The sequence below is a fragment of the Brachyhypopomus gauderio genome, chromosome 14 (genome assembly GCF_052324685.1).
Source record: "Brachyhypopomus gauderio isolate BG-103 chromosome 14, BGAUD_0.2, whole genome shotgun sequence".
NCBI lineage: Eukaryota > Metazoa > Chordata > Actinopteri > Gymnotiformes > Hypopomidae > Brachyhypopomus > Brachyhypopomus gauderio.
Window position 1 is genome coordinate 8,322,654 of NC_135224.1, and position 27,053 is coordinate 8,349,706.

The window sequence follows — 27,053 nt, forward strand, 5'->3', positions numbered from 1 at the left end:
GACTTTTCTACTTAAATGCTAATGACGCGGTCACATCCATATTACATTGTTACTCCTTCTTATTGTTGTAACACAATGGTCATTGACATTATTTACAACGTTAGTTAACAAGAACAAATAATAGCCATTTAAAGTGGAACACACCAGAAATTGTGCTTATATAAAAGTGTAAAAGGCAATAAACCTTCCCGGTGCTATTTAGATGAAATCTTTCATCAAGTGCTATAGTAGCTTGGTGGCTGGTTACTCCTGGAGTGAAACCTTCTCACCACTAGGGGCAGTCTAGCTCAATCCCAGAGAGGAGGGGGTTGATCAGCTGCTAGGAGATAAGGGGTAGGAGCGTGGGAAGCTGGGTAAACAGGTGGCAGATGTACTGGGACTAGTTATCCAGCAGCGTCGCTGTGAGAGGCAGTGAGAAGCAGGACAGAAAAGTGACGAGTGGCATAATTTGATATGAGCAGGCAGGACTGAGAGAGGCCGGTGGCCAGCTGACTAGCTGTGGTATAGACGACCCGAGCATATGTCAAAGGAGTTGAGAGTGTTTTGCTGTGAGCCAGGGTACCTGTAAATTAATGATGCAGGCATTTAGACGGCTCTGTGCTGCAGAGTGCAGGATACCGTCTCCATATACAACCTATCAAACGATTAGACAGACATCTCCTTAAACAGATCAGGGTTGTTCTTGCAAATAATAATAAATGGGTGGGCAGTAGTAGCTATAGCAAAAAAAGAAAAGACACTAAACAGTACTTTAAACATTTTTAATGAATAAGCTTATGTGTTTTTAAATGTATAACAGTTCATTATTATAACTCGTCTTTATTGCCCAATATCTTTTTAAACATCAGAAAAAAACATTCTTTACCTCTTCAAAGTTTGCAGAATAAATAAATTAAATTTATTAAATAAAGTAAAATAAATATATTGAAAATAAAATACTTCTGAAATGATTGGCAAGTCAATGTATATATTGATATTGCAATAAAACATGATTTTAAAAACATTACAGTGACACATTAGGGTAATTTCTGCTGTCTGCTGTATTAGGAAGATCTATAATATGTGCAGATAAAAGTGGAAAAAGTGGCACAGGATAGCCTATAATAATCCACATCTGCTTCATACACTTCCAAGGTGATGTGTAATGACACCCTTAAGAGGCACATGAATGGGCTATTTACCTTCATTAATCTATTAATCTGCAAAACACACTATGACACAGGTGATTATTGAATACAAGGGAATTTAAGTGACTTTGTTTTTCACTCACAAATGCTTTAACATCCTTTATGTTTCTCTACGTTATTGAACTCTTTATATTTTTTGCTTTTTACATTCACTTTTAGTTTAGTTTAAAATTACAAATGAATGGATAAGGCCTTTATATTTTAGTATGTTAAATCTCTCAGTAATGCATATCGAATCGGCATAAGCAGTATCGTCACTAGTATTGGTAACTAATTAGTACTTGTAATTACCATAATTATTACATAGTATTTGTCCAAGTTGACATAATTTATACATTTGAAGAATGGAATCAATTCAAGATATGCTTTAGAATTTAACTTCAAAGCATTCAGAATAGTTAAAAATGATTTTAGAATGTTTTTGTCAAATGTTTGGTTACATTTGGAGTAAAAATCATATGCTAGAATTATGCCCCATGCAACTCTACAGGAATTTCTGCAGGAATCACTGTTAATATACATACATTTATATGTACTTGACATGAAAACTGATTAAAAATGTAAAGTCAATCCTGTACTTTTGTGGCATGTGCGGTATGTGCATAGCCTCTTTCACAGTCTCGCGTGTGTGTTTTTTTTTTTTTTTTGCTTGTTATATTTACGACATGATCATTCACTGCAGAAGATCTCGGCTGGCGGTCTTCTGCTCAGATGACATTGGCAAAGAGGAATATCTGGAGGAGAGGCATGACCTTTAGGGTTGAGAGGTCAGCAAGAACGGCCTGTGACAAGACACGGACACAGTGAACGACAATGGATGGGCGGACTGTCCAGCTCACCATTAGCTATCGTCAGCAACAGGAAATCCTTCCTCTCCCCAACCCCCAGAAGCATGGCATTCTGCTCATATTTGGCAAACCCACTCGAAGAATCTCTCCACCTCAGCGAGAGGCCGAATGTTTGGTGGACGACTGGAGGAGAGCCAGATGCGCTACGGCCCCGCTAGCTGGCCCGGATGCCGAAGGGCAGGGCAGGGCAGGGCAGGGCAGGAGAAATCGAGTGTTGTCAAGCGTTCTCAAGCCCTGGCCTTGCAGGATTGGTGGCGAGTACATTTAGGGTCTCCTATCATGTTTGCAAGCCTCTAAAGTTTCAGCCTCGGGCCCTGGGCGCTAAAAATACGGAGTGTTATGATATGTTCTCCAGTAAGGCCAGGTGGTACATGTCCAGCCGCATCTCACCCGTGCCCCGGGGCCCGGGCCCGTGCGTCACTGCGGATTACGGCCAGGCGCCGCTGACAGAGGCTCGGATGGGCTTTTTACTACAGATGTGTCAGTCAAACCGTCGCTTAACGCAGAGACGAACGATGCCGCCCTTAAAATGCCATCAGATACTCACACCTGATACATTATAAGCGTTACAAATGAAAAGACATCATGCGAATGATATATTTCGTGGTTATAAAGAAAGATAAACAGTCAGTATCCAAAATACATGTGGCTCCACATAAACGCGGGGTGATGAGATTTATCTTAAGGAAACGATCAGGTGTCAGCTGTACCACGGGTGACCTCATGCATAGGAGCGCACATGGACACAAACCCACAAAAAATATCATATATCCCCAAAAAACATTGTCACATTTGGTTGTGGATGTGTCAGGACCCCAGGGGAGGGGTGGGTCTGCTTTTAAAAGTGTCCAGGCCAGCGATTCTGAGACATGTGCCTCAGAGAGGCTAAGTTACTGGTCCTGGCTGAGAGTCAACACGCTATTTCAGTCACCTTTCGCCCTCTCTCTCTCACACACACACACACGCACGCGCTTCTTTGCAGTACACACGCTCACCTCAGCCGAGGCTAGTGATGTCACCTCCATCAGGTTTTCAGCTCGAAAGGCGAAGACCGCAGCCGCTAGGACTGGAGGAAGATGGACGTACACACAGCCAATCAGATATTCACATCATCAAGAGTTTTATGGTCATATACTGGAAGGTTCCCTGGAACCACTGGAACTCAACTGCAGAACTTACTTGGGACTAAAAGCTGCTAACTTGTATGCTAAGTATGTGTGAAAAATGTTAACTGTAAACTGACACAAGTTGTTGCGTGGGGGGGGGTCAAAGGAAGTGACCCACCTGCGACTAACTCTAATGAGTCGTATCCAAGAATACGGTCCCAAAGCAACAACAGCTGGTCAGTAGACAGGTACCCTGAGAAAGCTCGAACCATCCACTTAAAAGCAATACGCAATCTAAGGCAGAAACACACACACACACAAACACACACACATACACACACACACACACGCAAACAGGCATTTAGATTTCATTTGCTGTCAAACATAGATCTAAAGACCAAACTAATAAAAAAAAAGGCAAATTACTCAAATTTTGCAAAGCAGTGTAACAGGCGATGGGATGTGTGTACACAGCATAGACACTAGGGGGCGCCATGAGAATACTCTCACAAGAGAGTGGCCACGCTCCAGTCTCCTAACAATTAACATGCAAATGTTTATATAAATATATAAAGTGTGCATATTAAGTGAAAAAGTGATACATCACGGCAATATCACACAAGGTTGTGACTTACGGCTGGGCCCTGATCTCCTGTAGATGAAAAAACAGCTGGGGAAGATGGGTTTGTAGTAACCTCTCAAACTGCAGACACAGGGAAACGATACCCTGCAACACACACACGCACACACCCACACACACACACACACACACACACACACACACACACACACACACACACACACACACACACACACACACACACACACACACACAAGCCTTACAGCACACACTCTCCATCCTCTAACCAAGACGCAGGTGTAACATCCACCTACTGAAGGGCTGGAGGAGATGGAGTGTAGTCTGAAGAAGTAGCGCACATACATCTCCCTGAATACACTGTACAGCTTACACGGCTCGTTGTAGAGGAAGCACAGAGGAGCCACTGCAGGACGGACACACACACACACACACACACACACACACACACACACACCACCCATTAACCAAACTTCCCCTATATTTCTGTCAGCCGAATCAGACATGCTGTCTTCACACTCACCGTACATTGAGAAGCCATGGAAAGGAATCACACCTAAGACACAGAACAACAGGGGCGTGACACTGTGACAGAGGTGCTGATCTGAGTGCAGTTACACTGTTACACTATTATCTATGCAGGGGGAAGAAGTACAAGCTGACATTACCATTAGGAGGATACACCACGGCAAACTCCTCTTCACCGGTCCTACCTGAGGTAAAGAGAGCACTTCCTTTATTAGGTGACTAAATAATACACAAAACACAACTTGGACATGGATTGACACACACACACACAGGTCGACATATTTAAATCAGCATTACCTTGGATGTAGGACTTGGGAGGGGAGGCACTGTTGTAGCTGAAATGCTCTAAAACTGCAGTGTCTCGAGAGAAGCACAGGAGGACCTGTTGACCAACATCACACACACACACACACACACACACACACGCACACACACGCACACACACGCACACGCACGCACACGCACACACACACAGAGCAATGTCATTCCAAACTGCATATTTTTGAATCATCTTTATTACGTCAATGGCTAATTGTTCAGGTGCATTTATGCTTGAAGAGCACAGCACTGACAAGCACATGTCCAGCCAACAGAGGACATTCTTCATTACTTACCAGAAACTCCATTAGAACCACTTCAGGACACAGGACACAGGACACAGGACAGAGCCAAACAGAAAGCTTTCCAATTTGGCAAAATGTCAGCCATTTCTTTTATAAGTAGTGCATTTTGTTTGCAAATGATTTGTTTACAAGATATATACTCTACCTTGAAAATCTGTTAAAACAGACAGCAATAAAATGAAACCTAATATATGCGTCCATATTTCTAAGACTTGGTGGGAGCTGAAAAATGTGATTCAAGGCAATATTATAGTTACACACCACAAAAACAAAAATAATCTTCATCTGCCCAGAAAATCATTAACAAAAGACCCAATATTTATGCTGTTAATCAGTTCACACCTGTACTCTGTGATAAGACTCCATAATAATTACATCATTTACACAATTCAGACACAGTAACAAAAAAAGGCCCAAAAATCCTGACCCATTTACACACAGGGCCTATTGAAACCTGACGGAGAACAGGGATGCAGAATCGAGCCTCTTAGGACATCCACGTACTGTGTGCATGTGCAACACTCACCTGATACAAAAAGTCTTCAAACACAAAATAGTAGTCATCATTACTTGCGGTCAGCTTCACATCCTGGAAAGACCGAAGTGAAGCCAAGTGTTTGGCTGCTCACGCACTGATACACATGCCCGCAAGCATCGTACAGGAGAGTGGAAATGGCGTAGTGGATTTCATTCAGCTGAGCTGGTTTCACTAATAGTTCTATATCACATTTCTTTTGTCCTGATCTAATCTGCGTTCATATGCTAAATGTACCATTTCAAGAAGACTTTGGGACAAGATGACTTCAAGCTTTGGTTGGGATGTTAAACCTAATTACGAAGATCTTGTGATATCAATCAAGTAGCCACAAAATCTATTTGTATTGAATAAAATGTACGTCTTAAACATCCACAAACATGTATGCATGTGCCTACCTTATATATTAGGTTATCCACCAGCAGGTCATGGTGTATGACGGCGGTCTTGAGCTGTTCATAATGCATGACATCCTGGCAAAGAGAAGCCAAACCTGGTAACTGAACTTGAATGCCACACAACAACAGCTGAGAGCCAGAGTGTTTCCAAAATGTGTTCAAAAAGAACAATAAAAGCTTGAATTGTCATCTGTAAGTCAGTTACTAACACCTGCCACTTTTTTGCCATTTGTAAATCACTTTGTAACATCTGCTTTGTCCATCTATTTTCATTATGACATTATGTTCATGTCATTTTATCTACCATCCTTTAACTCTAAATATAGCTGGTGATCAGTATTGGATATGATGAAGACTAACTAGTAGGTGATTTCCTACTAAGCAAATCGTATTTTAGCAGGTAATAACATATGCAACCTAAAAATATTCTGGGCTATTGGAAATAAAATATTACCTTGGACAAGGCAATAAAACAAAGATAAGCATAGAGAAGGATGTCAAAAGAAGCTCTCCTGTCCCAATGGAGGCAGGGGGAGGGGCTTATAGCAATGTTGTAGAAACCATCAACACAACTCATCCATGTCTAGACAGTTAGCTTACACACATCTCAGACAAAAGGATAAAGTGCCTGGCTCACATCAGGACAGAACGATTTACAACTCACATGAAATGTCCTAAACGAATCCACTCAACTGGAAACTCTCTAACTGTTCTAAAGGTTTTTCAAATACGGTCACCTGTGATATGAACCACAGTAACTGGGATCTAAACCAGGTCAAATGAGGGGTAGCAGTCTTGAACAGGAAAACCTATCAGACTGTGGCAAACCTCAGAGATTCTGCCATATTCAGCTTCTTTAATGTTGAATACATTATGTTGAGTCCAATCTGATGAGGTACAGGTTTATTGAGGGACAAAGGGACAGGTTCAGACATGTTCCCTTATGATGTCCAATGCTGATTCCTTGGTGGCCACTGAGAATCTGCAGAGGTGTTTGGCACTCCACTTTTTTTTTGCTGGCCTGGTTATTCTTTTTAAGAGAGCAGTCATAGCTGATAAAATAATTGTTCTCCCTGCTTAAACATTAAGGCTGCCTCTCATTTTCAGTGTCCATTTCCCCAGGCCATATGTTTCTACCCTGCAGTAATCTGAAGCAGTGAGAAACTGCAGGAGGTTTACAGGACACTAGGAGATTTAGAGGAGAGAAGCAGGTTTACAGGACAGGAGGAGGTTTACAGGAGATAATGAGATTTACAGGAGAGAATGAGGTTTATAGAAGAGGAAGAGGTTTACAGGAGAGAATGAGATTTACAGGAGAGGAGAAAGTTTACAGGAGAGGAGGAGGTTTACAGGAGAGGAGGAGGTTTACAGGAGAGAATGAGGTTTACAGGAGAGAATGAGGTTTACAGGAGAGAATGAGGTTTACAGGAGAGGAGAAGGTTTACAGGAGAGGAGAAGGTTTACAGGAGAGGAGGGGGTTTACAGGAGAGGAGGGGGTTTACAGGAGAGTAGGGGGTTTACAGGAGAGGAGAAGGTTTACAGGAGAGGAGGGGGTTTACAGGAGAGGAGAAGGTTTACAGGAGAGGAGGGAGTTTACAGGGTTTACAGGAGAGGAGGGGGTTTACAGGAGAGTAGGGGGTTTACAGGAGAGGAGAAGGTTTACAGGAGAGGAGGGGGTTTACAGGAGAGTAGGGAGTTTACAGGGTTTACAGGAGAGGAGGGGGTTTACAGGAGAGGAGGGGGTTTACAGGAGAGGAGAAGGTTTACAGGAGAGGAGAAGGTTTACAAGAGAGGAGGGGGTTTACAGGAGAGTAGGGGGTTTACAGGAGAGTAGGGGGTTTACAGGGTTTACAGGAGAGTAGGGGGTTTACAGGAGAGGAGAAGGTTTACAGGAGAGGAGGGGGTTTATTCAACCCAGTATAAAATGTGATGCTTTTTAATGCGTTTGTCCCACTGCCGTCAGCTACGCTCTCAACACTCCCCTTCATATGTTCACACAGCAGAGTGGAGCTCAGTTCTTACAGAGGACTAACAGAGAACCTGCTGTACACAATCAAACAGAGTGACTGTGTTAACATGCTACCACTCAACTGACTCATAACTAACTTTATATTTATGCTGGCGCCAAGAGTAATGAAGGTACATTTAGCATGCCAGAGTAAACCCGGTGACAGGTTACATTAGCTGTGTACCAAGGTGGCAGGTGTATATCTTGCCATTAAAATCCAGACACTAGTACAAATAGTGTGGTGTGAAAGTTTTAACTGATATTTTTGTGTACATACGTCTTGTGCTTATCAAATACTTTTTGTTTAGGCTTCCACCAATTTGTAAGTTGTAATTTAATATATGCAGCATACATATGGGCATTTGTGAAATGTGTATTGTGTGTGTGTGTGTGTGTGTGTGTGTGTGTGTGTGTGTGTTACCTCAGGGTCGTTGGTGACATTGAGGATTAAAGCCCATAGCTGAGCTCTGAGGCCTGTAGGACAGCCTTGTCTGCTGTACTGTTGAGCAGCTGCGCTGTCCTGCTCATCCACCACTAACATACACACACACAACACACACACACACACACACACACACACACACACACACACACACACACACACACACACACACACACACACACACACACCATTCACTGTATACACTCTCAAGAGGTACTCCAGACCTACATAGCTTATCCATGCATGCCATACACTTTTCATGGACTAAATATTTCAACTGTAGAAAACAAAATATGTTAAAGCATTAGACATTTAAAGCATAAACCCTAAGACATTATCTCCATCTGTGTCATTAATTTAGGAGAGTGAGCACATGTGTCTAAGTATCATCTAAAGAGCACCATGAGCTGGAGGTTCATGTAACCTCTTATCCAAATTCCAAGTATCGACTGTTATGCACAGATAAAATGGAATGATGGGTATTAAACAAATACTCTTAGCAAGATATAGTGTTGCAGGAGCTACTAAACATACAGCCAACCTTCACAAAAAGAGAGAGGGACCACTTGAAGATTTAATTTGTTACCTTTTTTTCCAATATGAACGTGTTCACTTTCAAACAAATCTGTGTAAAAATAGATGCAGAGAAATAGACAGAGACAGAGACGGATTTCCAATTTTCTCTCCATACTGCTTGAACACAATACACAAACAGGGTAACATAGTAAACTAAAATCAGACAGATGTGCATCATTCTTAGAGTATGGTGCTTGTTGAGCAGGAACTTGTACTTTTGGTATGGACCAGTCTCTGTATTAGCTGTGCAATATCAAAGGCAAAATTGTAAGATTTACAGTTTCAGACTTTGCCAGAAACTTTGTCAGAAACCTATCTTTCTGGATTTCTTTTGTCTAGATCTTCTTTAGTTATCAAAGCAAAATGTGCCTTGTGTTGTGTTTGGAGCAGAGGCTTTGTGGACCCAGAGTATTAGGAGTCAGAGGAGAGGTGCAGGGTTGGAGAGGCCTGCCTGTCCAGGACACTTTGCCAATGCTTCACAGACGAACGGCCTGAGTGTGGAGACCTACCTGGGGGGACGTGTGCGTGATCATCGATGCCGAGCTGGCTGCAGGACAGACTCAGTTCTGGATAAGCCTCCCTCTGAAAAGACACGCAACAGTTGAGGAGTGGAACAGTGTTCTAATCATCTAATATTAACATGAGCCTTGGATATGGAGGAGAGGTGGAGTGGTGGTGGTGGTGGTGGTGGTGGTGTGGGGGGATTCCTGCTGAGCAGATTTAATCTTTGTTCGAGACAAGTGGACTGTGGGCATGAAAAGCAGACATACACAAGACAAGGGGGGTAAGTCTCACCAGTTGGGGGACATCCCGGACATTGAGAGAAATGGGAATAAGGCCCCAGTGGCTCCTGGCAGTGAGGCCCTCACTGCTGTCATGATTGGGGTTCTTCAGACTGATCAGCACCTTCCAAAAAAACCCCAAAGACTGTTGATATTCACCACATGACGTGCTGCACATATATATTGTACATTGGCAAATTGACATGCGTGTAGAACATCTTGTAATGTAGACATATAACAAGCAAGTGTAACGCTATGATTTCTGTGGTTTATTTATGGGTTTATTTATGGGTGGTTTATTTATGGGTTGCAGGCATATGACTCAAGCGGCCCTTCATTCCCAAGTACAGAATACCACAGCCTGGCAAATAAGAATGTCATATCTGCAGAGCACCTCATAATCATGAGGAAAATGAGGCCAGGTCTATGCCTGTCAATCACTGAGGACATTTCTTGGACCATTTCAGAGTCATTTTGAGGACCATTTCCTACTGGAATCCAATCAGCAATTGGACAGCCAAGCCCCTTGTTCACATCATAGGTAGCAGATGTTTCCAATCAAAACTCACCTCTAGGAAGTCTTTGGGTGCATAGACAGGCCTGAACTTGCTCAGATCTGCAAACAAGAGACTGCAGTGGTTAGTCAGGGATGACGCATTTTGTTTAGCGCATGACAGGTGAACTATTAAAGTTATATGAACAAAAGAATTGGGTGTTTTAACTCAAAGACCCTATTAAAGGAGAATGAGAGAGAAAGAGACTGAGGCAGACTAAGGTAGACAAGACCCTAGGAGGAAGATCTCCAGTTATCATCATTCATTCCAGGGTTCTGGACACGCTCTGGTTTCACAGGTCAAGTTGTTTATGTAATTGGCCAGGAAACATTCATAAATGTTATCATACACAAGGCAAACAGATAGCATTGTTATGGAACTGCTACATCCCACAAGTGAACTGTATGCAGGCAGAAAAAATAAACAAGAGGGGGACGGACCCAGAGACGGGGGGGGGGGGGGGGGGGGGGGGGGGGCTCCAACACGCAGGTGCCCAGTGCCAAAAGGAATGTCCACGTTGACACTGCATACTGTATCAGACAGCAGATGTTAGCAGGTGAGAACTAGCCTGTGAACCTTTACTCCGAGCAACTCTGGCTCCAATCTGAGAGAGCTGGAGAAACCGCCGGGCTACTTGCTGTTGTCTCAGGTAACACTAGAGTAGTACACTCCAATCTGAGAGAGCTGGAGAAACCTCCGGGCTACTTGCTGTTGTCTCAGGTAACACTAGAGTAGTACACTCCAATCTGAGAGAGCTGGAGAAACCTCTGGGCTACTTGCTGTTGTCTCAGGTAACACTAGAGTAGTACACTCCAATCTGAGCTAGATTCAAGTCTGAATCATTTTTAACACAGTAACATGGTATGTCCTAGGTGTTCTGGTTGCACTGCATCAAGAACTGAATCACAGCTGTATGACAGAATTTGGTGTACAAATGATATCAAGACAATGTAGGCTTAAAGATGAATATGGTTAAACTGGTGAAAGCTGAAAGGGGTTGTTTCAATCCAATTAATCAAAATGAAGAGCTGGCTCTCCTCGTCATATGGTCTACACATACAGTATCTTGGTTGCACAGACAAATAAGATACAAGATCAAGACACAAAGTTTAAACATACTGAGGTCCTTGTGTAATGTTCATTTGCAAGAGTATAGTATGTGCATGACTGCAGGCTGTGATTTTTTACATTTTAGTCATCCTTTATTTATTCAGGTACTGTCTTGTTGAGGTTTCCAACGTCATCTATAACTGAGAGCTGAAAAGGTAACTCTTCAAATTACACAACTAAATGTCACTGTAACATCTGTTCAAATTAACATCACCAAAAAGACATAGAAGGAAATCCTCCAAAACAGAATATCTTATATATTTTGTGTGATGTAAAATCAGGATATAGAGTTTTCATGATGGGTCATGGGAAAATCTCAAAAGATGTTTTAACAAATGTTTCATGCGGCCTCTGCCGTCTTTAATTTACTAGCACTGAGTGACGTTTATAGATCTTGGTCCCCTGGTGTCTATGCTCAAAAGCAGACACAGGATGAAAGCTGACCCTGGACTTGGTGTTCAGACGCGTATTTGGGAGACTTCGCTGTTCAGTGAAACTTAACACCAAAAACAGTTAAGCAACTTAGAGAGGCATCTAGAGCATGTCTAAGAGCTGCATGCATTTCTATGTGAAGGCTGCACGTACGTATCCGGACACGGTCACGTGTTACCTGGTTCATCTGTGCCCATCTCGTTCCATTTACTCGTCAGGTCCTTCTGCTCCGAGACGGGCCGCTGGAGCAAATGTGGCAAATTCTGTTTTTAGTAAAACTGCAATCAAGAGCAGACTTATGAGAAGTTAAGAGTTTCGGGTCCAAGCAGCAAGCACTTGGATGTGGTGTGGGTTCTGACCCAACATTTGTCTGGACTATACCTTCCGAGCCAAAGGAACCCGCAGCTCGGTACACATACTGTTCAAACTCTTCAGGATCCTTTTCTCCCAGCTTGCCTGCAAGAACAAGGATGTGTGCAGATGAGGTGTGAGAGAGCGATGGGGAACGTGGAGAGATTAAGGGGTGGGAAAGCCCAGGAGGAGCAGAGAGAGGGACATCATACCTGGGCCTTGCGCATGTATGCCAGAGGCTCTTTAATGTGCTCGAGGGGAACTGCTGGGTGTCCAGGAGGAGGCAAACTGCAAACCACGTCAACACCCACAACATGTTCAGCTGGGTTTGTACATTCTCAATGCTGAGTAACTGCTGCTGAGTAACCTGCAAGACTTTTTTTTCCACCCTAACACAAGCCCTTGCCATTCTCCACATTTCATAGTAGTAACAACCATCATGTTAACACAATAAAAATCCCTACATCTGAATCAAACATTCAGCAGAGACATTTGGACTTTAAAACCTTCATCTGGTTTTACATATGCAGGAAACATCACGCCATCACCTTCCCTCAACCATCAAATTCAGTGACTGAACAATATCAGCAACAGGTCTCTCAATGTTATATAAACATTATATAAACACACAATCTTAAAGACGACATGCAGATGACTTACCTTTTTTTATAGATCTAGGGTCATTTGTTTTAAGGCTGGCCTCATAAGACATGCACAACTGCACAAAACACACTTAAGGACAGACTTAAGTGTGCTCTTAACAATAATAACTGTTTGCTCCTAGACTTTCATTACTCAGAGTCATCTGCTAAGTACCACTTGATAAAGACCCGTCTTTTCACATTCTCAGGGCACAGAAATGTATATAGGCCACACTCTCGACATGTGATAAACAGGAACACACAAATACTTACCATGGGACCAATAACCCAAATACAAATGCCCAGCGGAAAGCATACTGTCAAACAGATGAAATTCTAGCCAAACTCTGCTACTGAAATGTTTTCAGTTGTTATGGAAGAACTGTACAGAAATCAAAGGGTCATTATTATATTTTCCTGCTTTTATCTTGCAGAGAGCTGACTGACAACGGGATTGAGCAGCACACACATAGCCTAATATTCTGCTCTCTGTCTCTGAATCAGTGTAGTTTTTTTGGGGGGCAGGCCATACTACTTATATAATTCGTTATCTGGTTGGTGTGAGCAGTGTCTGTAAAGCTTAATGATATGCCTATGCACTGAAATATTATTAAAATCTAAAAGTCACAATGTCTAGGTCAACTCGACCTATACCTCTGAATGCACCTCTAAACATTATCTTATAAAACAACTTGCACACTGCTGCCAGTATGTGCATTTAGTTTGTACTCACCTATATGCCATGAGGAAAACCATTAGCTACATCTCTTTTCATTCTTAAACACAAGCGGCTCAAAAAAAGTATAAAAGTCGTGTTTAAAAAAAAACTACAGAAAGAGAATACTCAAAGTGTTGCTAAAGTTTTCACTTTAATGTACCTTTGATAAATGTTACACACAGAACCATTTTTATTAGATAAGACGCCTTATTGGTTACCCATGAAGACATTTTAAAAATGTTTATTAAGAACTTTCTATAAATAATAATAATATGCGGTGCGAATTCAACTTACATGTGCAACTCTCTGTAGACTGCGTTGTGCAGCTTCCTCTCCCAGCCTGGTTCAAACAGAAGGGGGTCACGGCACCATCACCATCACCGTTTACCCCAACCGGGGTGGTAAAACTGCGGTCTGTGCCTACCTGTGGCCCTCAGGAAATTCCGAACGTCTTCTTTTAAGGTTTCTAGTCGTATCTCCGGCCTGTGTAAACACTCCTATGAAAGGGGGACACACAAATCGGTCTCTTTGAGGTAAAAGTGGCCCTGGGTGTCTGCTGTCACCCCTACACACACACTGCAGCTGCGCCTCGGGGAGGCTGCGTTCACGTTAGCTCGCTAGCTACTCACCCTGCCTTGTTTCTCCAGCTGCGAGTGCAAATGACTTCCTTTCAGACGACGGACGATGTGAGCGATGGCGACAGACAAGTCCGTTCCCTCGTTCATCGTTATGGGTGTTTAGTAACGCCGGTCGACCCCTGGAAAAACGATTTTAGCGTGACAGGGAGGATGAGCATCTACGGGTGGAGCGCCGTATCTTAGCAACTTCGGAGCGCGCGTCTGAAGAAACATGGACGCGGGATACATGGTTCCTAGTTTCCATGAGCTGAAAGTGTGTTTACACTTTGACATAAGTGCTTGTTGCAGTCATAATTAAATACCCTGATGATACTCGGGGCTAACCAAATTGAGTAATAATCTGTAATGCAATAAATTATTTTACAGTTCATTATTAGATAAATGATTACAAATTATTGTTAGAGCTGGATGATGAACTGATGAACAGAACTGCAGTGAATAAGCCACAGCTAAGAAAGAGTGCCTGCATGTCACGTCCTTCACCCTACCTGGATGGCAGCTGATGTGTGATGGGGAGAATCACCTGAAAGTTGGGAACTGATCAATCAGCCATAACGTTAAGACCACTGAAAAGTGAAGGGAGTAACATTTGTTATCTAGTTACAGTGTCAAGGGGATAGGGTGTATTAGGCAGCAAGTGAACTGTCAGGTCTTGAAGTTGATATGTTGAAAGCAGAGGATCTAAGGATGTGTAAGGATCTAAGTGACTTTGACAAGGGCCAGTATGTGATGGCTACATGACTGGTTAATGGAACGTCTCTGAGGCAGCAGGTCTTGTGGTGTGTCCCCAGTATGCAGTTTTCAGAGACAACATCATTCCAAATGATTCCAACTCAAGTTCACTCATCAATGCACTCTACTCTCTTTAAATGCTGCAGGATAATTATGAGACAAACAAGAGAACGAAGAAATAGATAATATTTAAATCAATATTAAACACACACATAACTCTGACCTTAACCTACTTTTTAAATACACCAACTGAATTCTGAGATTTCTCAATTCATGTCTTGTACCGCAAACAAGAAGTTGGATTTGCTTAAGAAAAAACATTAAAACAATAGTTACAACTAAGCTGAAGGTCCAGGATGGTGCTAATTAGCATGAAGACATTTACACGAAAGAAGTAATCAAACAGCTTTCTGGTGTTACTTTTTAATGACATTTTTCTGTCTTTACCTAAATATGTTAAAGACACTTTCTCCATATCCTTGAATGCCTGAAAAAACAACTGCTACCTAAAAGCTCCTTGACTTTTTTCAACGGTCATTAAATGTTTATACATGGTCAACCCTAATGAAGATGGTGTGAGAGCTTTAAAACATTCTCTTGATGCGAGACCCGGGCAGAACCCTCCCACAGATATCCTCTTAATACTGTCTGAACTTCTGTGAACTCTGAACTGCTTCACATTTGACTCCAACTACTATTCACAAATAAGAAGCGTGAGTGGGTACTCAAAAGGGACCACCCAATGCTAACCTCTTTGTTAGATTTGTTGTGAAACATTACTCAAACAACGTACCTGACCTGTACCCTTCAAATTTCTGAGATTCATTGATAAGATTTATGGTTTATATTGTTTATATTATAAACTTACAGACTCTTATTCCTATTTGTAATATGATTCTTTACATTCCAAGGCCTGGACAACTCCCTTACTCACAGCTACTAAGATTTAAGCACATTTACAATGACAATGAAGACTTCCTTGAGAAAGTATGGAAATGTTTACATTTTCATCAGAACTGTAGGTTCTCTGAGTCATAGCTCATGATTTTGCTTGTGTTTTGCTTATTCATATTGTGGACACAATGACCTATAAATAATCTTCTGAACAGACAACAAGAATTCCTTTGGTGCTGACTTATCGCACTACAAATACAACTGTGGCTAATATTCCACTTAATCACTTCAAAAATTTCCAGGATGATTGCATCTCTTTGTAAGGATCCTCCACTAATCTACAGATGAGACAAAATCATCAAAGACATGCCTGTCAAGGGTGAGATAAATGACCATTTAGACAATAACTGTGCTGCTCTACCCTGCAATCACTCTAGATACGTGTACATCTTTTTAACACAACCACTAAAACATCTGGCACAAAAGGAGTAATTATCATCACCCCATGCCTGCTTATGCATTACTGCCAGATTTGTTGTTTCCAGTGGCTAGTCATTTTAACCATAACGAACATTGCATTAATTTGCATCGCCAATTTCTGCTATGACATAAAAGAATGAGGAAACACAAAAGAAAAAGTACTGATCTATACTCTTGGAACTTTAGAGCCCCATTGGGTGTATGTTATGATTTAAATATCTATTTTTTCAAATATAAACTGATCTTCCTCCCACAAATTCAGAATCACTTTGCTTACACATCATGTCTCCATAAGGCCTGAAGCCCGGGCGGTTCTGGATTCAGAGCACTGTTTGACAGTTCCTGGGATTGTTCTTGTCATTCCTGGGATCTGTTGTAGTCACTCCTCCGGCTTAGGGGGGGCAGTCCAAGTGACCCAGGCAGCACTGGGTCGACCCTGGCATTATCCTTCCACATCCTCTCTGCTTCTTCTTTCAGTCACTGGTGATTTTCAAACTTCTCATATTCTTTCGACTGTGACCTCACTTGGGACTGCTATGTCTATTACCACTGCTTTCTTCTGCATTTTGTCCACTGTAACCATGTTTGGTTGGTTCACAGCTTCTTGTATATAGCGCCTTGTTCTCCACCATTCTCTGCAGTTCCATGCACATGCTCCTGCACATGGTCCTGCACATGGTCCTGCACATGGTCCTGCACGTGTTCCTGCACATGTTCCTGCACATGCTCCTGCACATGCTCCTGTATACGTTCCTGCTCATGTTCCTGCACACCTTCCTGCACATGGTCCTGCACATGTTCCTGCACACCTTCCTGCACATGGTCCTGCACATGCTACTGCACATGGTCCTGCATATGGTCCTGCACGTGTTCCTGCACATGGTCCTGCATATGGTCCTGCACATGGTCCTGCATATGGTCCTGCACATGGTCCTGCATATGGTCCTGCACATGGTCCTGCACATGCTACTGCACATGGTCCTGCACATAATCCTGCACATGCTCCTGTATACGTTCCTGCACATGTTCCTGCACACCTTCCTGCACATGGTCCTGCACATGCTACTGCACATGGTCCTGCACATGCTCCTGCACATGCTCCTGCACATGCTACTGCACATGGTCCTGCACATGGTCCTGCACATGGTCCTGCATATGGTCCTGCACATGGTCCTGCATATGGTCCTGCACATGGTCCTGCATATGGTCCTGCACATGGTCCTGCACATGCTACTGCACATGGTCCTGCACATAATCCTGCACATGCTCCTGTATACGTTCCTGCACATGTTCCTGCACACCTTCCTGCACATGGTCCTGCACATGCTACTGCACATGGTCCTGCACATGGTCCTGCACATGGTCCTGCATATGGTCCTGCACATGGTCCTGCATATGGTCCTGCACATGCTCCTGCACATGCTCCTGCACATGTTTTGTGCCACTTGGTTGTTGGTTGTGTGTGTGCTTTTCCCTGCCAGCATGTTGCATCCTGCTATATATATATATAATAGTGAGAGAGAGAGAGAGAGAGAGAGAGAGCGAGAGAGAGAGAGAGAGAGAGAGAAAAAGAAAGAGTTCATGTGATCCAGTTTCTTGCAGCTACAGCAGCATCTCACTGAGCTGTTCTGGGTAGATGGGTAGAGTCAGTGCCTGCAGTTATACCATCTTCCACACAGCTGTTGGAACATCACCTTATCCCCATTGCAGTGAACGGAATGATTCCAGCATATGTGAAGCACTGTACATTGGTCCAGTGTGCAGGGATTATTATATAATTCACTTAGACTAACTTATTATTGAGAAGATGAATATGATTAGCTTTAGATTAACTAGCTTAATGTTATGTCAATTCTAATGGAAATGTTATTTGCCATAACATTTATGGTAGTTTAACTCAAAGTAATCATGTTTGGAAGAACATATATTCTGTAGTATAGACAGTGGGATGCATTCTGAGGGTGTTCATAAGGGCAAACCAACGAGTCGTTGTCAGGCAGAAGGGCTGAAAAAGTAAGATGACTGGGTAACTACAGGTGCTTTCATTATCAGAAACACAAACACAGCACAGGTGCATTCGTTATCAAAAACACAAAGATGGGCAAAGGCCCTAAACCTGGCTGGAAAGGATCGAGAAAACACCTCACAGAACATAAGTGCTCAGACAGCTGCCTTAGAAGAGCAGGATTCCACAAAGCACACAGTGTCAAAAGAGAGCTTCTATAGGGTTCTGATGAGCTCAGTGCTGGTGTGGGAAAACAATGGGAGGCACGATATATACAGTTCTAATGGGCTCTGTGCAGGTGTGGGTAAATAATGGTACAGTGTGTATATAGGTTCTAATGAGCCCTGTGCAGGTGTGGGTAAACAATGGGAGGTACAGTGTATATAGGTTTCAATGGGCCCTGTGCAGGTGTGGGTAAACAATAGGAGGTACAGTGTATATAGGTTCTAATGGGCTCTGTGCAAGTGTTGGTACACAATAGGAGGTACAGTGTATATAGGTTCTAATGGGCTCTGTGCAGGTGTGGGTAAACAATGGGAGGTTTGGTAGACAAATTCAGAGTAGCCAATTAGAATCAGACTCTTTTAATACACAAACCTTCACAGCATCATGTTTCATATGTGGAAAGAACTCTGATCTGAACAATCTCTGAACAAGATCTGAACAATCATTCATCAAAAAATAAGCAAATATGTTTAAGCTTAAATATTTTCCCTCAAAATTGATAAATACATATATCATTGCATTTTAATGTGTTTTACGAAGAATGGTTTGCCATTCAAAGGATGAAATGTGTTTTCAAAAATGGTAGGAAAAAATAAATGCATGTTTTGTGCATAACACACGTATAATTTCCTATGTTTTGGTTTCTTACAGTACCTTTTCACTGCAAACGTTTGGAAATTGATATGCAGTACATTGAAGTTATTTATTTGTTTGTTCATTGAATTGGCATATACTGTGTCATTATTGTAAGCACTGCCCATGTAATACAAGAAGTTGAACAAACCAGATGAAAGCTATAACAATTGATTCCTCCAAATACACACACACACACACACACACACACACACACACACACACACACACACACACACACACACACACACACACACACACACACAAATTCACACACATATTTCTCATCATTAGGCTTTAATTTGTTGGGGCATGTTTTCAGTGTTGATATCCTCCAGAGTGCCCTTTCTGGAAGGGTCCATAAAATACAGGTGTCTTGGAAGCATTTAATATTTTACATTTCTCTACCTACATGCAATTTTACTGCATTGCAAAAGAATGGCATACAATTTTTCAGAACTGAATTTTTTTGAGTTGTCAAAATTAATATGTGTAGTTCTGTGAGCGTCAAAGAAAAAGGTTGCTGCTAAAGATTTGAGCAGAGTAAGGCGGGGTCTACGAATACACAGATGACCTTTGCGATCCGCGTGCTGTACGGAGCTTTTAATCGCGTAGAGAGCAGATGCCGTAAGTCGGGAGTCAGACATTACTCCACTTCTTGGTGCGTCCGTCTTCCACATCTGTACTGTGGTCTGTTTTTTAATTCATCTTTACTTATATAGCTTTTTGTATAATATGTGTTTTTTGCATGTTTAATAATCTCATACATTTGGTGCATGTTTTATTCAGAACATTTTGGCTTATTTATATTTGGCAACCAAACCATGACATGACACAGACTGGACCTTCAAATTATGGCACGTCAGATGTCGTTGGTATTTTTCTCAGCCGATGCAGAATGGAAGTTCTATAATCTTTCTTGATATTTGGACAAAACGAGCAAGACGCGCCATGGAAACATTCACAATACACGATTTATTAATCAATACCACAGATATTTTCAAAATATTGTGTGGATTCGCTTTTAAAAACATGTCAGAGTGCGAGAACCAGAATGAGACGTTTACTACAATGCCACCACGGGAACCTAAAGGTAAACCTGAATTCCTCTTTAGCTTGGTGACCATTACCAACATGTGAGTGTTGCTGTGTTCTCGTGTATTTTCTTTATCAAACTGCGCGTCTGTGTACACCAACTGTGCGTCAACAAAATCACGCACCTTTTCCTTTGCGTACAAACGTGTGTAAAGGTGTGCGTTGATCTTTAATGGGCAACATAAGTCGATAAGGTTCATGAATTTATTGTATATATAATTATAAGGTTATTTTGATTGTATTTATGTAATTTAAAATAGCATTGTATGTACATGGCGCATGGGTTACTTTACGCAGTTTTGCGCACCAAACAAGCTGAATTAAGCACAAAAAATATATTAAAATATATTTAATTCCCCTTGGAGAAAGTTACACTCTAATCAACAGTGACTAAAAGCGCGTACTGAAAACATGTGTCCCTCAAATGACAAATAGGCCTGTTGTGTAATTTTATCATATTAACTTGATATTACCGTTTCTGTTTCTTTTACATATGCGTAAATGGATATAAGACCATAGATAGGCTACTATATATATTTTCTCATGAAGCGGGAAAAAATCCTCAGCATTGCAACATAAATCAGAGACACTCGACAGCATTCGAAAGATTATCTTATGACCTATTATTATCTTTCCTGGTGTATATTATCACAAACACACACTACACACAGACAAATCTGAGAACCAAAATTTACAACTTTGTTTAACCTGGAACTGCATGACACTGGGCCCTAACTAAATGTTTTTTAAACAGATATCAATCAAATGGTGCGCATCGTCCTCTACTGCCTCATCTTCCTCCTCAGTGTCCTGGGCAACAGTCTCATCATCGCCGTGCTGGTGCGAAACCGGCGGATGCGTACGGTCACCAACCTCTTCCTGCTGTCCCTGGCGGTCAGCGACCTGATGCTGTGTGTGGTCTGCATGCCCTTTACGCTCATTCCAAACCTGATGGAAAATTTTGTTTTTGGCAGTGGCATCTGTAAAGTGGCCACTTACTTCATGGGTGAGTACTGGTTTGAATGTGTGTAATGATGTATATAATAATCACGTGGTCTGAGAATTTAATAGCAAAAATGAACGAATGTGTTTATCGTATGTGCTAAGTCCGCACGAGATGATCTTATCTACTGGTATAGCTGCCGGCTTTGTTCCAACCAAGAAGAAGCACGACTGAATAGTTTTTTGAAGACTAAAGGCATCTAATTAAATGCATGGAATCAGGTGTGATCTTACACAAGTGGAATCAGGTGTGATCTTACACAAGTGGAATCAGGTGTGATCTTACACAAGTGGAATCAGGTGTGATCTTACACAAGTGGAATCAGGTGTGCTCCTGTAAAAGTGGAATCAGGTGTGCTCCTGCTTGGCTGGAATGAAAACCAGGACTTTACATGTAAAATGTCCAAACCCACATTATAATATCATAAAATTATAAAATTTTCGAGACACAGTAAAAATTTCATACATTTGGGAATCAGTGGCAGAACTCTGAACTGGGAGAAACTTTAAGGCCCAATTTTCCAGACCCAGATTAAGTCTAAATCTAGACTGGAATGTTTTTGCAATGAAAATTCTTCATTGGCACTGCAGTTTAATCCAAGACTAGGGTTAATCCATGCTAGGAAAAAAATCCCATTATCAAATTTCATTATATTTGTGTCTTTGCTGTTGCTGTTGAAATCAACTACCTATATATAATATAATGTGAAGACCAAAGACAGACTGGTATTTCTAAATCATGACGTTATTAATGTAAAAGGCCACACATAGATGGGCGTGTCCCCTCTTCATAAATAATAAGGTGGGTGTCAGCCAGCCGTTGTTCATCCATGGAACATCTGAGCAGCACTTCTGGACATGAACACACATAAAAACCAGGCATTACTAACTGCTGTGAACTGGGACCAGCCCATCTTCATGTCTTCACAGCGGCTTCCACAGAGTAACTAAAGCTTATAGAAGTGAAACCAGTGCAGAGAAACAAGACATTTTCTGATTGATTTGTTGTGTGTTATTTAATGCTACACTGGTGGCATTTTTCATGCCAAGTTCATCTTCCCTTCATCCCAACTGAAGAGTTTAAATCAATCATTCTTGCCTGTAGGACCACAGTCCTCATTAAAGTGGGGCTACTTCACACCCCACTTTAAGGGAATAAGTATAAATAATTAATCAAATAACCATGCAAACTCTATTGCTTGTAGTCTACAGTATGTAACAAAGTGTGTGTGTGTGTGTGTGTGTGTGTATATATATATATATATATATATATATATATATATATATATATATATATATATATATATATATATATATATATACAGAGAGAGAGAAATTTTTCACTTTGTTCAAATTTTGTGTTTAACATCTCAGAGCACAATTTATTAAATTTGTCTATGCAAATGAAAAAGTGACTAAAATAGTCAGACATCTGCAGAGGTAATAATGTGTAGAACTTGCCCCACGCATGATCATTTTAAATGTATTTTATATACATTTATATAAAATATAAATATAATGTATATATAGAATATATAAGCACTGATAATGAATAATATGTGTGTTTGTGACACATGTTCTTAGTTATGTAGCTGGTTGGCTAAGGCAGTAAGACAGTAGCACTGTCTCATATCCTCATGTCCCAGTCCAACAGCAGGTTTCATGGGCTAACGAGGAGCAGGTCTCTGTGTCAGCCTAAAGTGTCCAGCAGTCATTAAAATAACAAAGAAGCATGCTTTTAGCCTCATTATGTCTTGAGATTAAACATATTGCTCCATCAGTGTCAAATGGCAGTGCTTTAGGGTTGCCAGTTCATCAATTCTAGCCATCTATCTCAGAATCAAGGCAGTTGTTTACCAATACCCCCAGATTTTGGGCTCACTGAGTGCAGCAAACGCATCCCATTGTTTACATATGGTACATATTCTGGTACCTCCACTAATGTATACGTTTTCTCAACAGGCGGCTAAAATAATAAAATGCAAACTTCCGATAAAGCGGACCGAATTTACCAATTGTATTCCGTTGGTTTGCGCACACGTGTGCGTCCACACACACACACACACACACACACACACACACACACACACACACACACACACAGGTATCTCGGTGAGCGTGTCCACCTTCAACCTGGTGGCCATCTCTCTGGAGCGCTACAGCGCCATCTGCAATCCCCTGACGTCGCGCGCCTGGCAGACCAAGTCCCACGCGGCCAAGGTGATCACCGCCACGTGGGTGCTGTCCTTCCTGCTTATGCTTCCCTACCCCATCTTCAACACCCTGGTGCCGTACCGCCGCACCAACAACACCACCGGGAACATGTGCCGTCTCCACTGGCCCAGCGACACCATACAGCAGTCGTGGTAAGCTCCGCCCCACAGGGCAACGATGCCAGGGTTGGCGTTGGTAACAAGAAAGGGATGATTTGGCTCGAGCCAATGAAAGGAACATTAACTGAAAAAAAAAAACAAACGTCTGAGGGTGACTATTAGCTCGCATACCGTTGGCTTCACAGCCACAACATTAGGCACATTACGGAGGAAAAAGTGCTGGAAAGTATTGATCTGTTTAGCTTTGGAGCTTTTTTCTTTTCTCAGGTATGTGTTCCTGTTATTGATCCTCTTCTTGGTGCCGGGAATCGTGATAATGACGGCGTATGGTCTCATCTCTGTCGAGCTCTACAGAGGAATCAAGTTTGAAACAGCTAACAGGAAGTCAAATAGAGGTATATGTCATGCATAGGGCCTACATATTATTCAAGAAAACCAGAAAAAAAGTATTTTTGACTGAGGACGGCTTTGTTTCATTATTTCTCTTTATGATTCTCACATTTTCCTGCATGTTTCGGAATGTCCCAGAGCGCCAGAGTGGAGCGGGAAGCCTGAAGCCCAGCGACAGCGACGGCTGCTACCTTCAGCCCTCCAAGAGGAAGCGCTCGGAGCCCCTGGCCCCCCAGCAGGCCTCTGGGGCGACGGGGGGCTCGGGCGAGACCAAGCCCAGGCTGAACCGCGTGTGCAGCAGCAACCCCACGGCCAACCTGGTGGCCAAGAAGCGCGTCATCCGCATGCTCCTGGTCATAGTGGTCCTGTTCTTCCTCTGCTGGACGCCCGTCTTCGCCGTAAACGCCTGGCGGGCGTTCGACAAGCACTCGGCCAACCGGCTGCTGTCGGGGGCTCCCATCTCCTTCATCCACCTGCTGTCGTACACGTCGGCGTGCGTGAACCCCATCATCTACTGCTTCATGAACAAGCGATTCCGCCAGGGGATGCTGGCCACCTTTACCTGCCGTGCGTGCGGCCCGGACGGGGAGGCCAGGGGCGGCGCCAGGCGCTTCAGAGGCGCGGCCGGCACGCTGGCGGGTCTCGCCTACGGGGGAGGGGTGGGACAGGACAGCGGGAACGCGGCCTCCAACGGGACGCTGACCCGCCTCACGTACTCCAGCGTCCGTGGGTCGGCACAAGCGTAAGGTGGCGAGAGGGAAAAGACAAAGCATGCCGGCGACCTCGTACCCATGTAGGGTCGTCACCCTTTAAAAAAAGCTCCTATATATACAGCATAATGCCTAAAGTTTATACCATTCGATCCATACAGCACTACAGTAGACTACAGTCAGTTTGGACGTGGACTGTGGACGTCGTCGCTGAGAACTCAGTAGGAACATGTAATGACTCAGATTTTGACTCAATGACTCAGTACGAGACATCCATGAATTCCTATACAGGACAGGGAGCACTGAAGGACCGCTGCTAGGCACAGTTCAATGTGTCATTTTGGGCACGTGTCATGGTTGAGCAAACACACGTCTCAAACACAGCATGGCACAGCATGGGAAGCCCCTAGTTTGCATTTACACACTGGCTCATGCACGGGGCTTACATAAGGTAGGAATTTATGGACTGACTCTGGCCTTGTCTGTGTCATTCCAGTGGCCCACCTACAATCTTTTGGCGAGAACTGTTTATTAAAGAGCTTTTTGAAGGGGGTCAGAGGGCAACATTTTCTCCATTAAATTTCTCTCTTTAGTTCATAATGGTTTCTTTATCAAAGTCAGAATAATCAACTCGGTGTTATTTCTGCCTCAATAAGTCTTGGGAGCAGCAGGCTAGCTGTCTCCACAGCAATGAAATAAGGTGAGAGAATGTTGAAATCACACGAGCGGTGTAATCTAGGGTCATACGTTACGTCAGATAGTTTCAAAGCTCCTAAGTGTCATAGATCATCACATAGGTACCAAAATCCTCCATTAGAGCAATAAAATGTTTGAATATATGCATAGGCCTATACATTTGACACACACTGAATAACGAGGATACAAAATTATATCCAGAATAACGGTAATGTGTATTTTGGTCTAAATTCACAGAGGGGAAAAAGGTACAGATGAATTCATGTGACTGGGGGCGGAAAACAAAAAAGTGTAATGTCTCTTTAAACTCTTGCTGAGCCGGCTGGGTGATCTCCGTCTGTGGCACCCACAGACTGTAAGGGGATTGAGGTTGTCCAGATGTTCTGAGAACATGTGCAGCTAGTGCTTTCAGAGACGTTACAGACCTCCAGCATAGCCGAATCACATCCAGGCCTCCAGGTTCAAGCTGAAGGAACGCCCAAGACCTCGGGCGAAAGGTCTGTGTGCATAATCTCAGCCACATATCATTTACTTATCCTCTGGGCAATTTTTCAAAAAACATTTTTCTCTCAGATGGCCACAATTTGTCATTGCCACATAAATATGTAGAAATGTGTAAATACATTTTGGCATATTTAATTTCTGACACTCTTTGCAGATCTTTCGTGTGAATGTAGTGTCAACCATTTTCCCTCGCAAAGGTACACGGTCACTTCTTTATCCAAACACCGTGTTCTTCGAACTGAACAGCTTGTACCTTTTATTTGACATGCAGGTGTTCCTTATCTTTACATGAGACTTTTCCCACCTGTCAGCAACATCAAAGCACCCACCCAAGGCCTGGGGCCCACACCTGGCCCCTTCTCCTCCCAGCACCCAAGGCACGCCGCACAGCCAAGCACTTGTAGATATTTTCTTTTCGTCTCTGCTTTTCAACATATTTACATTGTTGTTTACACAGATTGTCCACATGTATATAGCCAGATCAAATTATACTGTTACTTTACATCTTCAGGTGGTATGATTACTCGTATCTGTGCGTGATGGTAAATAAACATTAACGTAACGTAAAAGCTCAGTTAACCTTCAGTGTTCCCTCTGGTATGATGGACTACAAGGAATATTTGTGCTTAGAAAACATGGAGTCCTAGGGAGAGCACAGAAAAGCATTTTTTTATTTAAACAGAATTTTGATTCGTAGCTTGAGAGTAGAGTCTTTTTAATTTGTACACTTGTTTATGCTGTAAAAGTCAGGTGAAGCCATTAATAACTTTTGCACATGAAATGTCAACCAGTTGGTGGGGGGGGGGGGGCTGGTTTAATACAGCAGTTACAGCATGGTGTAAAACTGCTTGGGCTGGTATTTTGCCACACTTATCAACAGTACGCGTTAGCGAGCGAAACGGCCTCCTTCAGAAGTACAAAGGATTAAATAAAGCTTTTAAGCGACTGAACTGGATGCTTTCATATATACAAACAGCAGCCCAATGAAACGACTCGAGCGACTAAATGGAAATGCCTCCGGGTGTCTGCACCCAGCTCCCCATCATGTGACTGTGCGGCGAATACTTTCCTTTGCATTACAGTAATCAACGGGTGAGAAATAAAGCTTTTAACAGCCATGGTAGAGGGGATGTGAAGAGCAGGTTTGGAAGTGCGGGGCCCTTGATGAGACACTGGTGACATTACCCATGAGTCACTGCCTCGGTAGGAATAACAGACACTGTGCTGCCTAGCCTAACAGTCCTGAGTAACCAGCATGCTGAAACAAACCGGAGACACG

At 42.7% G+C, this 27,053-nt stretch overlaps 2 protein-coding genes across 6 annotated transcripts; one reads left to right on the plus strand and one right to left on the minus strand.

Moving 5' to 3' along the window:
- Positions 1-746: 746 nt before the first annotated feature.
- Positions 747-14,284, minus strand: tbc1d19 (TBC1 domain family, member 19). Of its 5 annotated transcripts, XM_076973220.1 has the most exons (21): positions 14,067-14,284; positions 13,862-13,934; positions 13,732-13,777; positions 12,291-12,366; positions 12,109-12,183; positions 11,906-11,969; positions 10,201-10,247; positions 9,645-9,755; positions 9,359-9,431; positions 8,860-8,898; positions 8,253-8,365; positions 5,824-5,898; positions 5,417-5,479; positions 4,565-4,649; positions 4,408-4,452; positions 4,263-4,295; positions 4,036-4,145; positions 3,777-3,868; positions 3,320-3,435; positions 3,031-3,101; positions 747-1,969 (listed from the first exon to the last, which is right to left on the minus strand). In XM_076973220.1, exons 1-21 carry the CDS (start codon positions 14,160-14,162, stop codon positions 1,895-1,897), a joined length of 1,578 nt encoding a protein of 525 aa, XP_076829335.1. In that variant the 5' UTR covers positions 14,163-14,284; the 3' UTR covers positions 747-1,894. The 5 variants fall into 5 exon arrangements, 4 of the variants coding, with proteins under 4 accessions (XP_076829335.1, XP_076829334.1, XP_076829337.1 ...); XR_013121004.1 differs by having other exon boundaries at positions 1,902-1,969; positions 3,777-4,145; XM_076973219.1 differs by lacking the exon at positions 747-1,969 and having other exon boundaries at positions 2,963-3,101; positions 3,777-4,145.
- A 5,711-nt stretch (positions 14,285-19,995) lies between these two features.
- On the plus strand, positions 19,996-26,313 carry cckar (cholecystokinin A receptor). The gene is made up of 5 exons (XM_076972888.1): positions 19,996-20,137; positions 20,894-21,145; positions 23,246-23,507; positions 23,742-23,869; positions 24,003-26,313. Exons 1-5 carry the CDS (start codon positions 19,996-19,998, stop codon positions 24,608-24,610), a joined length of 1,392 nt encoding a protein of 463 aa, XP_076829003.1. The 3' UTR covers positions 24,611-26,313.
- Positions 26,314-27,053: the final 740 nt, after the last annotated feature.

Bases quoted from the DNA above. Each gene is read 5' to 3' on its own strand.
- tbc1d19 (XM_076973219.1), bottom strand. From the start codon at position 14,162: ATGAACGAGGGAACGGACTTGTCTGTCGCCATCGCTCACATCGTCCGT. The intron at 11,970-12,108 runs GTATAGTCCAGA...CATTTGCTCCAG, and splicing joins GGGTTCCTTTGGCTCGGAAG to CGGCCCGTCTCGGAGCAGAA. The intron at 8,899-9,358 runs GTAGGTCTCCAC...ATTTTTACACAG, and splicing joins TCACGCACACGTCCCCCCAG to ATTTGTTTGAAAGTGAACAC.
- cckar (XM_076972888.1), top strand. From the start codon at position 19,996: ATGGAAACATTCACAATACACGATTTATTAATCAATACCACAGATATT. The intron at 21,146-23,245 runs GTGAGTACTGGT...ACACACACACAG, and splicing joins AGTGGCCACTTACTTCATGG to GTATCTCGGTGAGCGTGTCC. The intron at 23,870-24,002 runs GTATATGTCATG...GGAATGTCCCAG, and splicing joins TAACAGGAAGTCAAATAGAG to AGCGCCAGAGTGGAGCGGGA.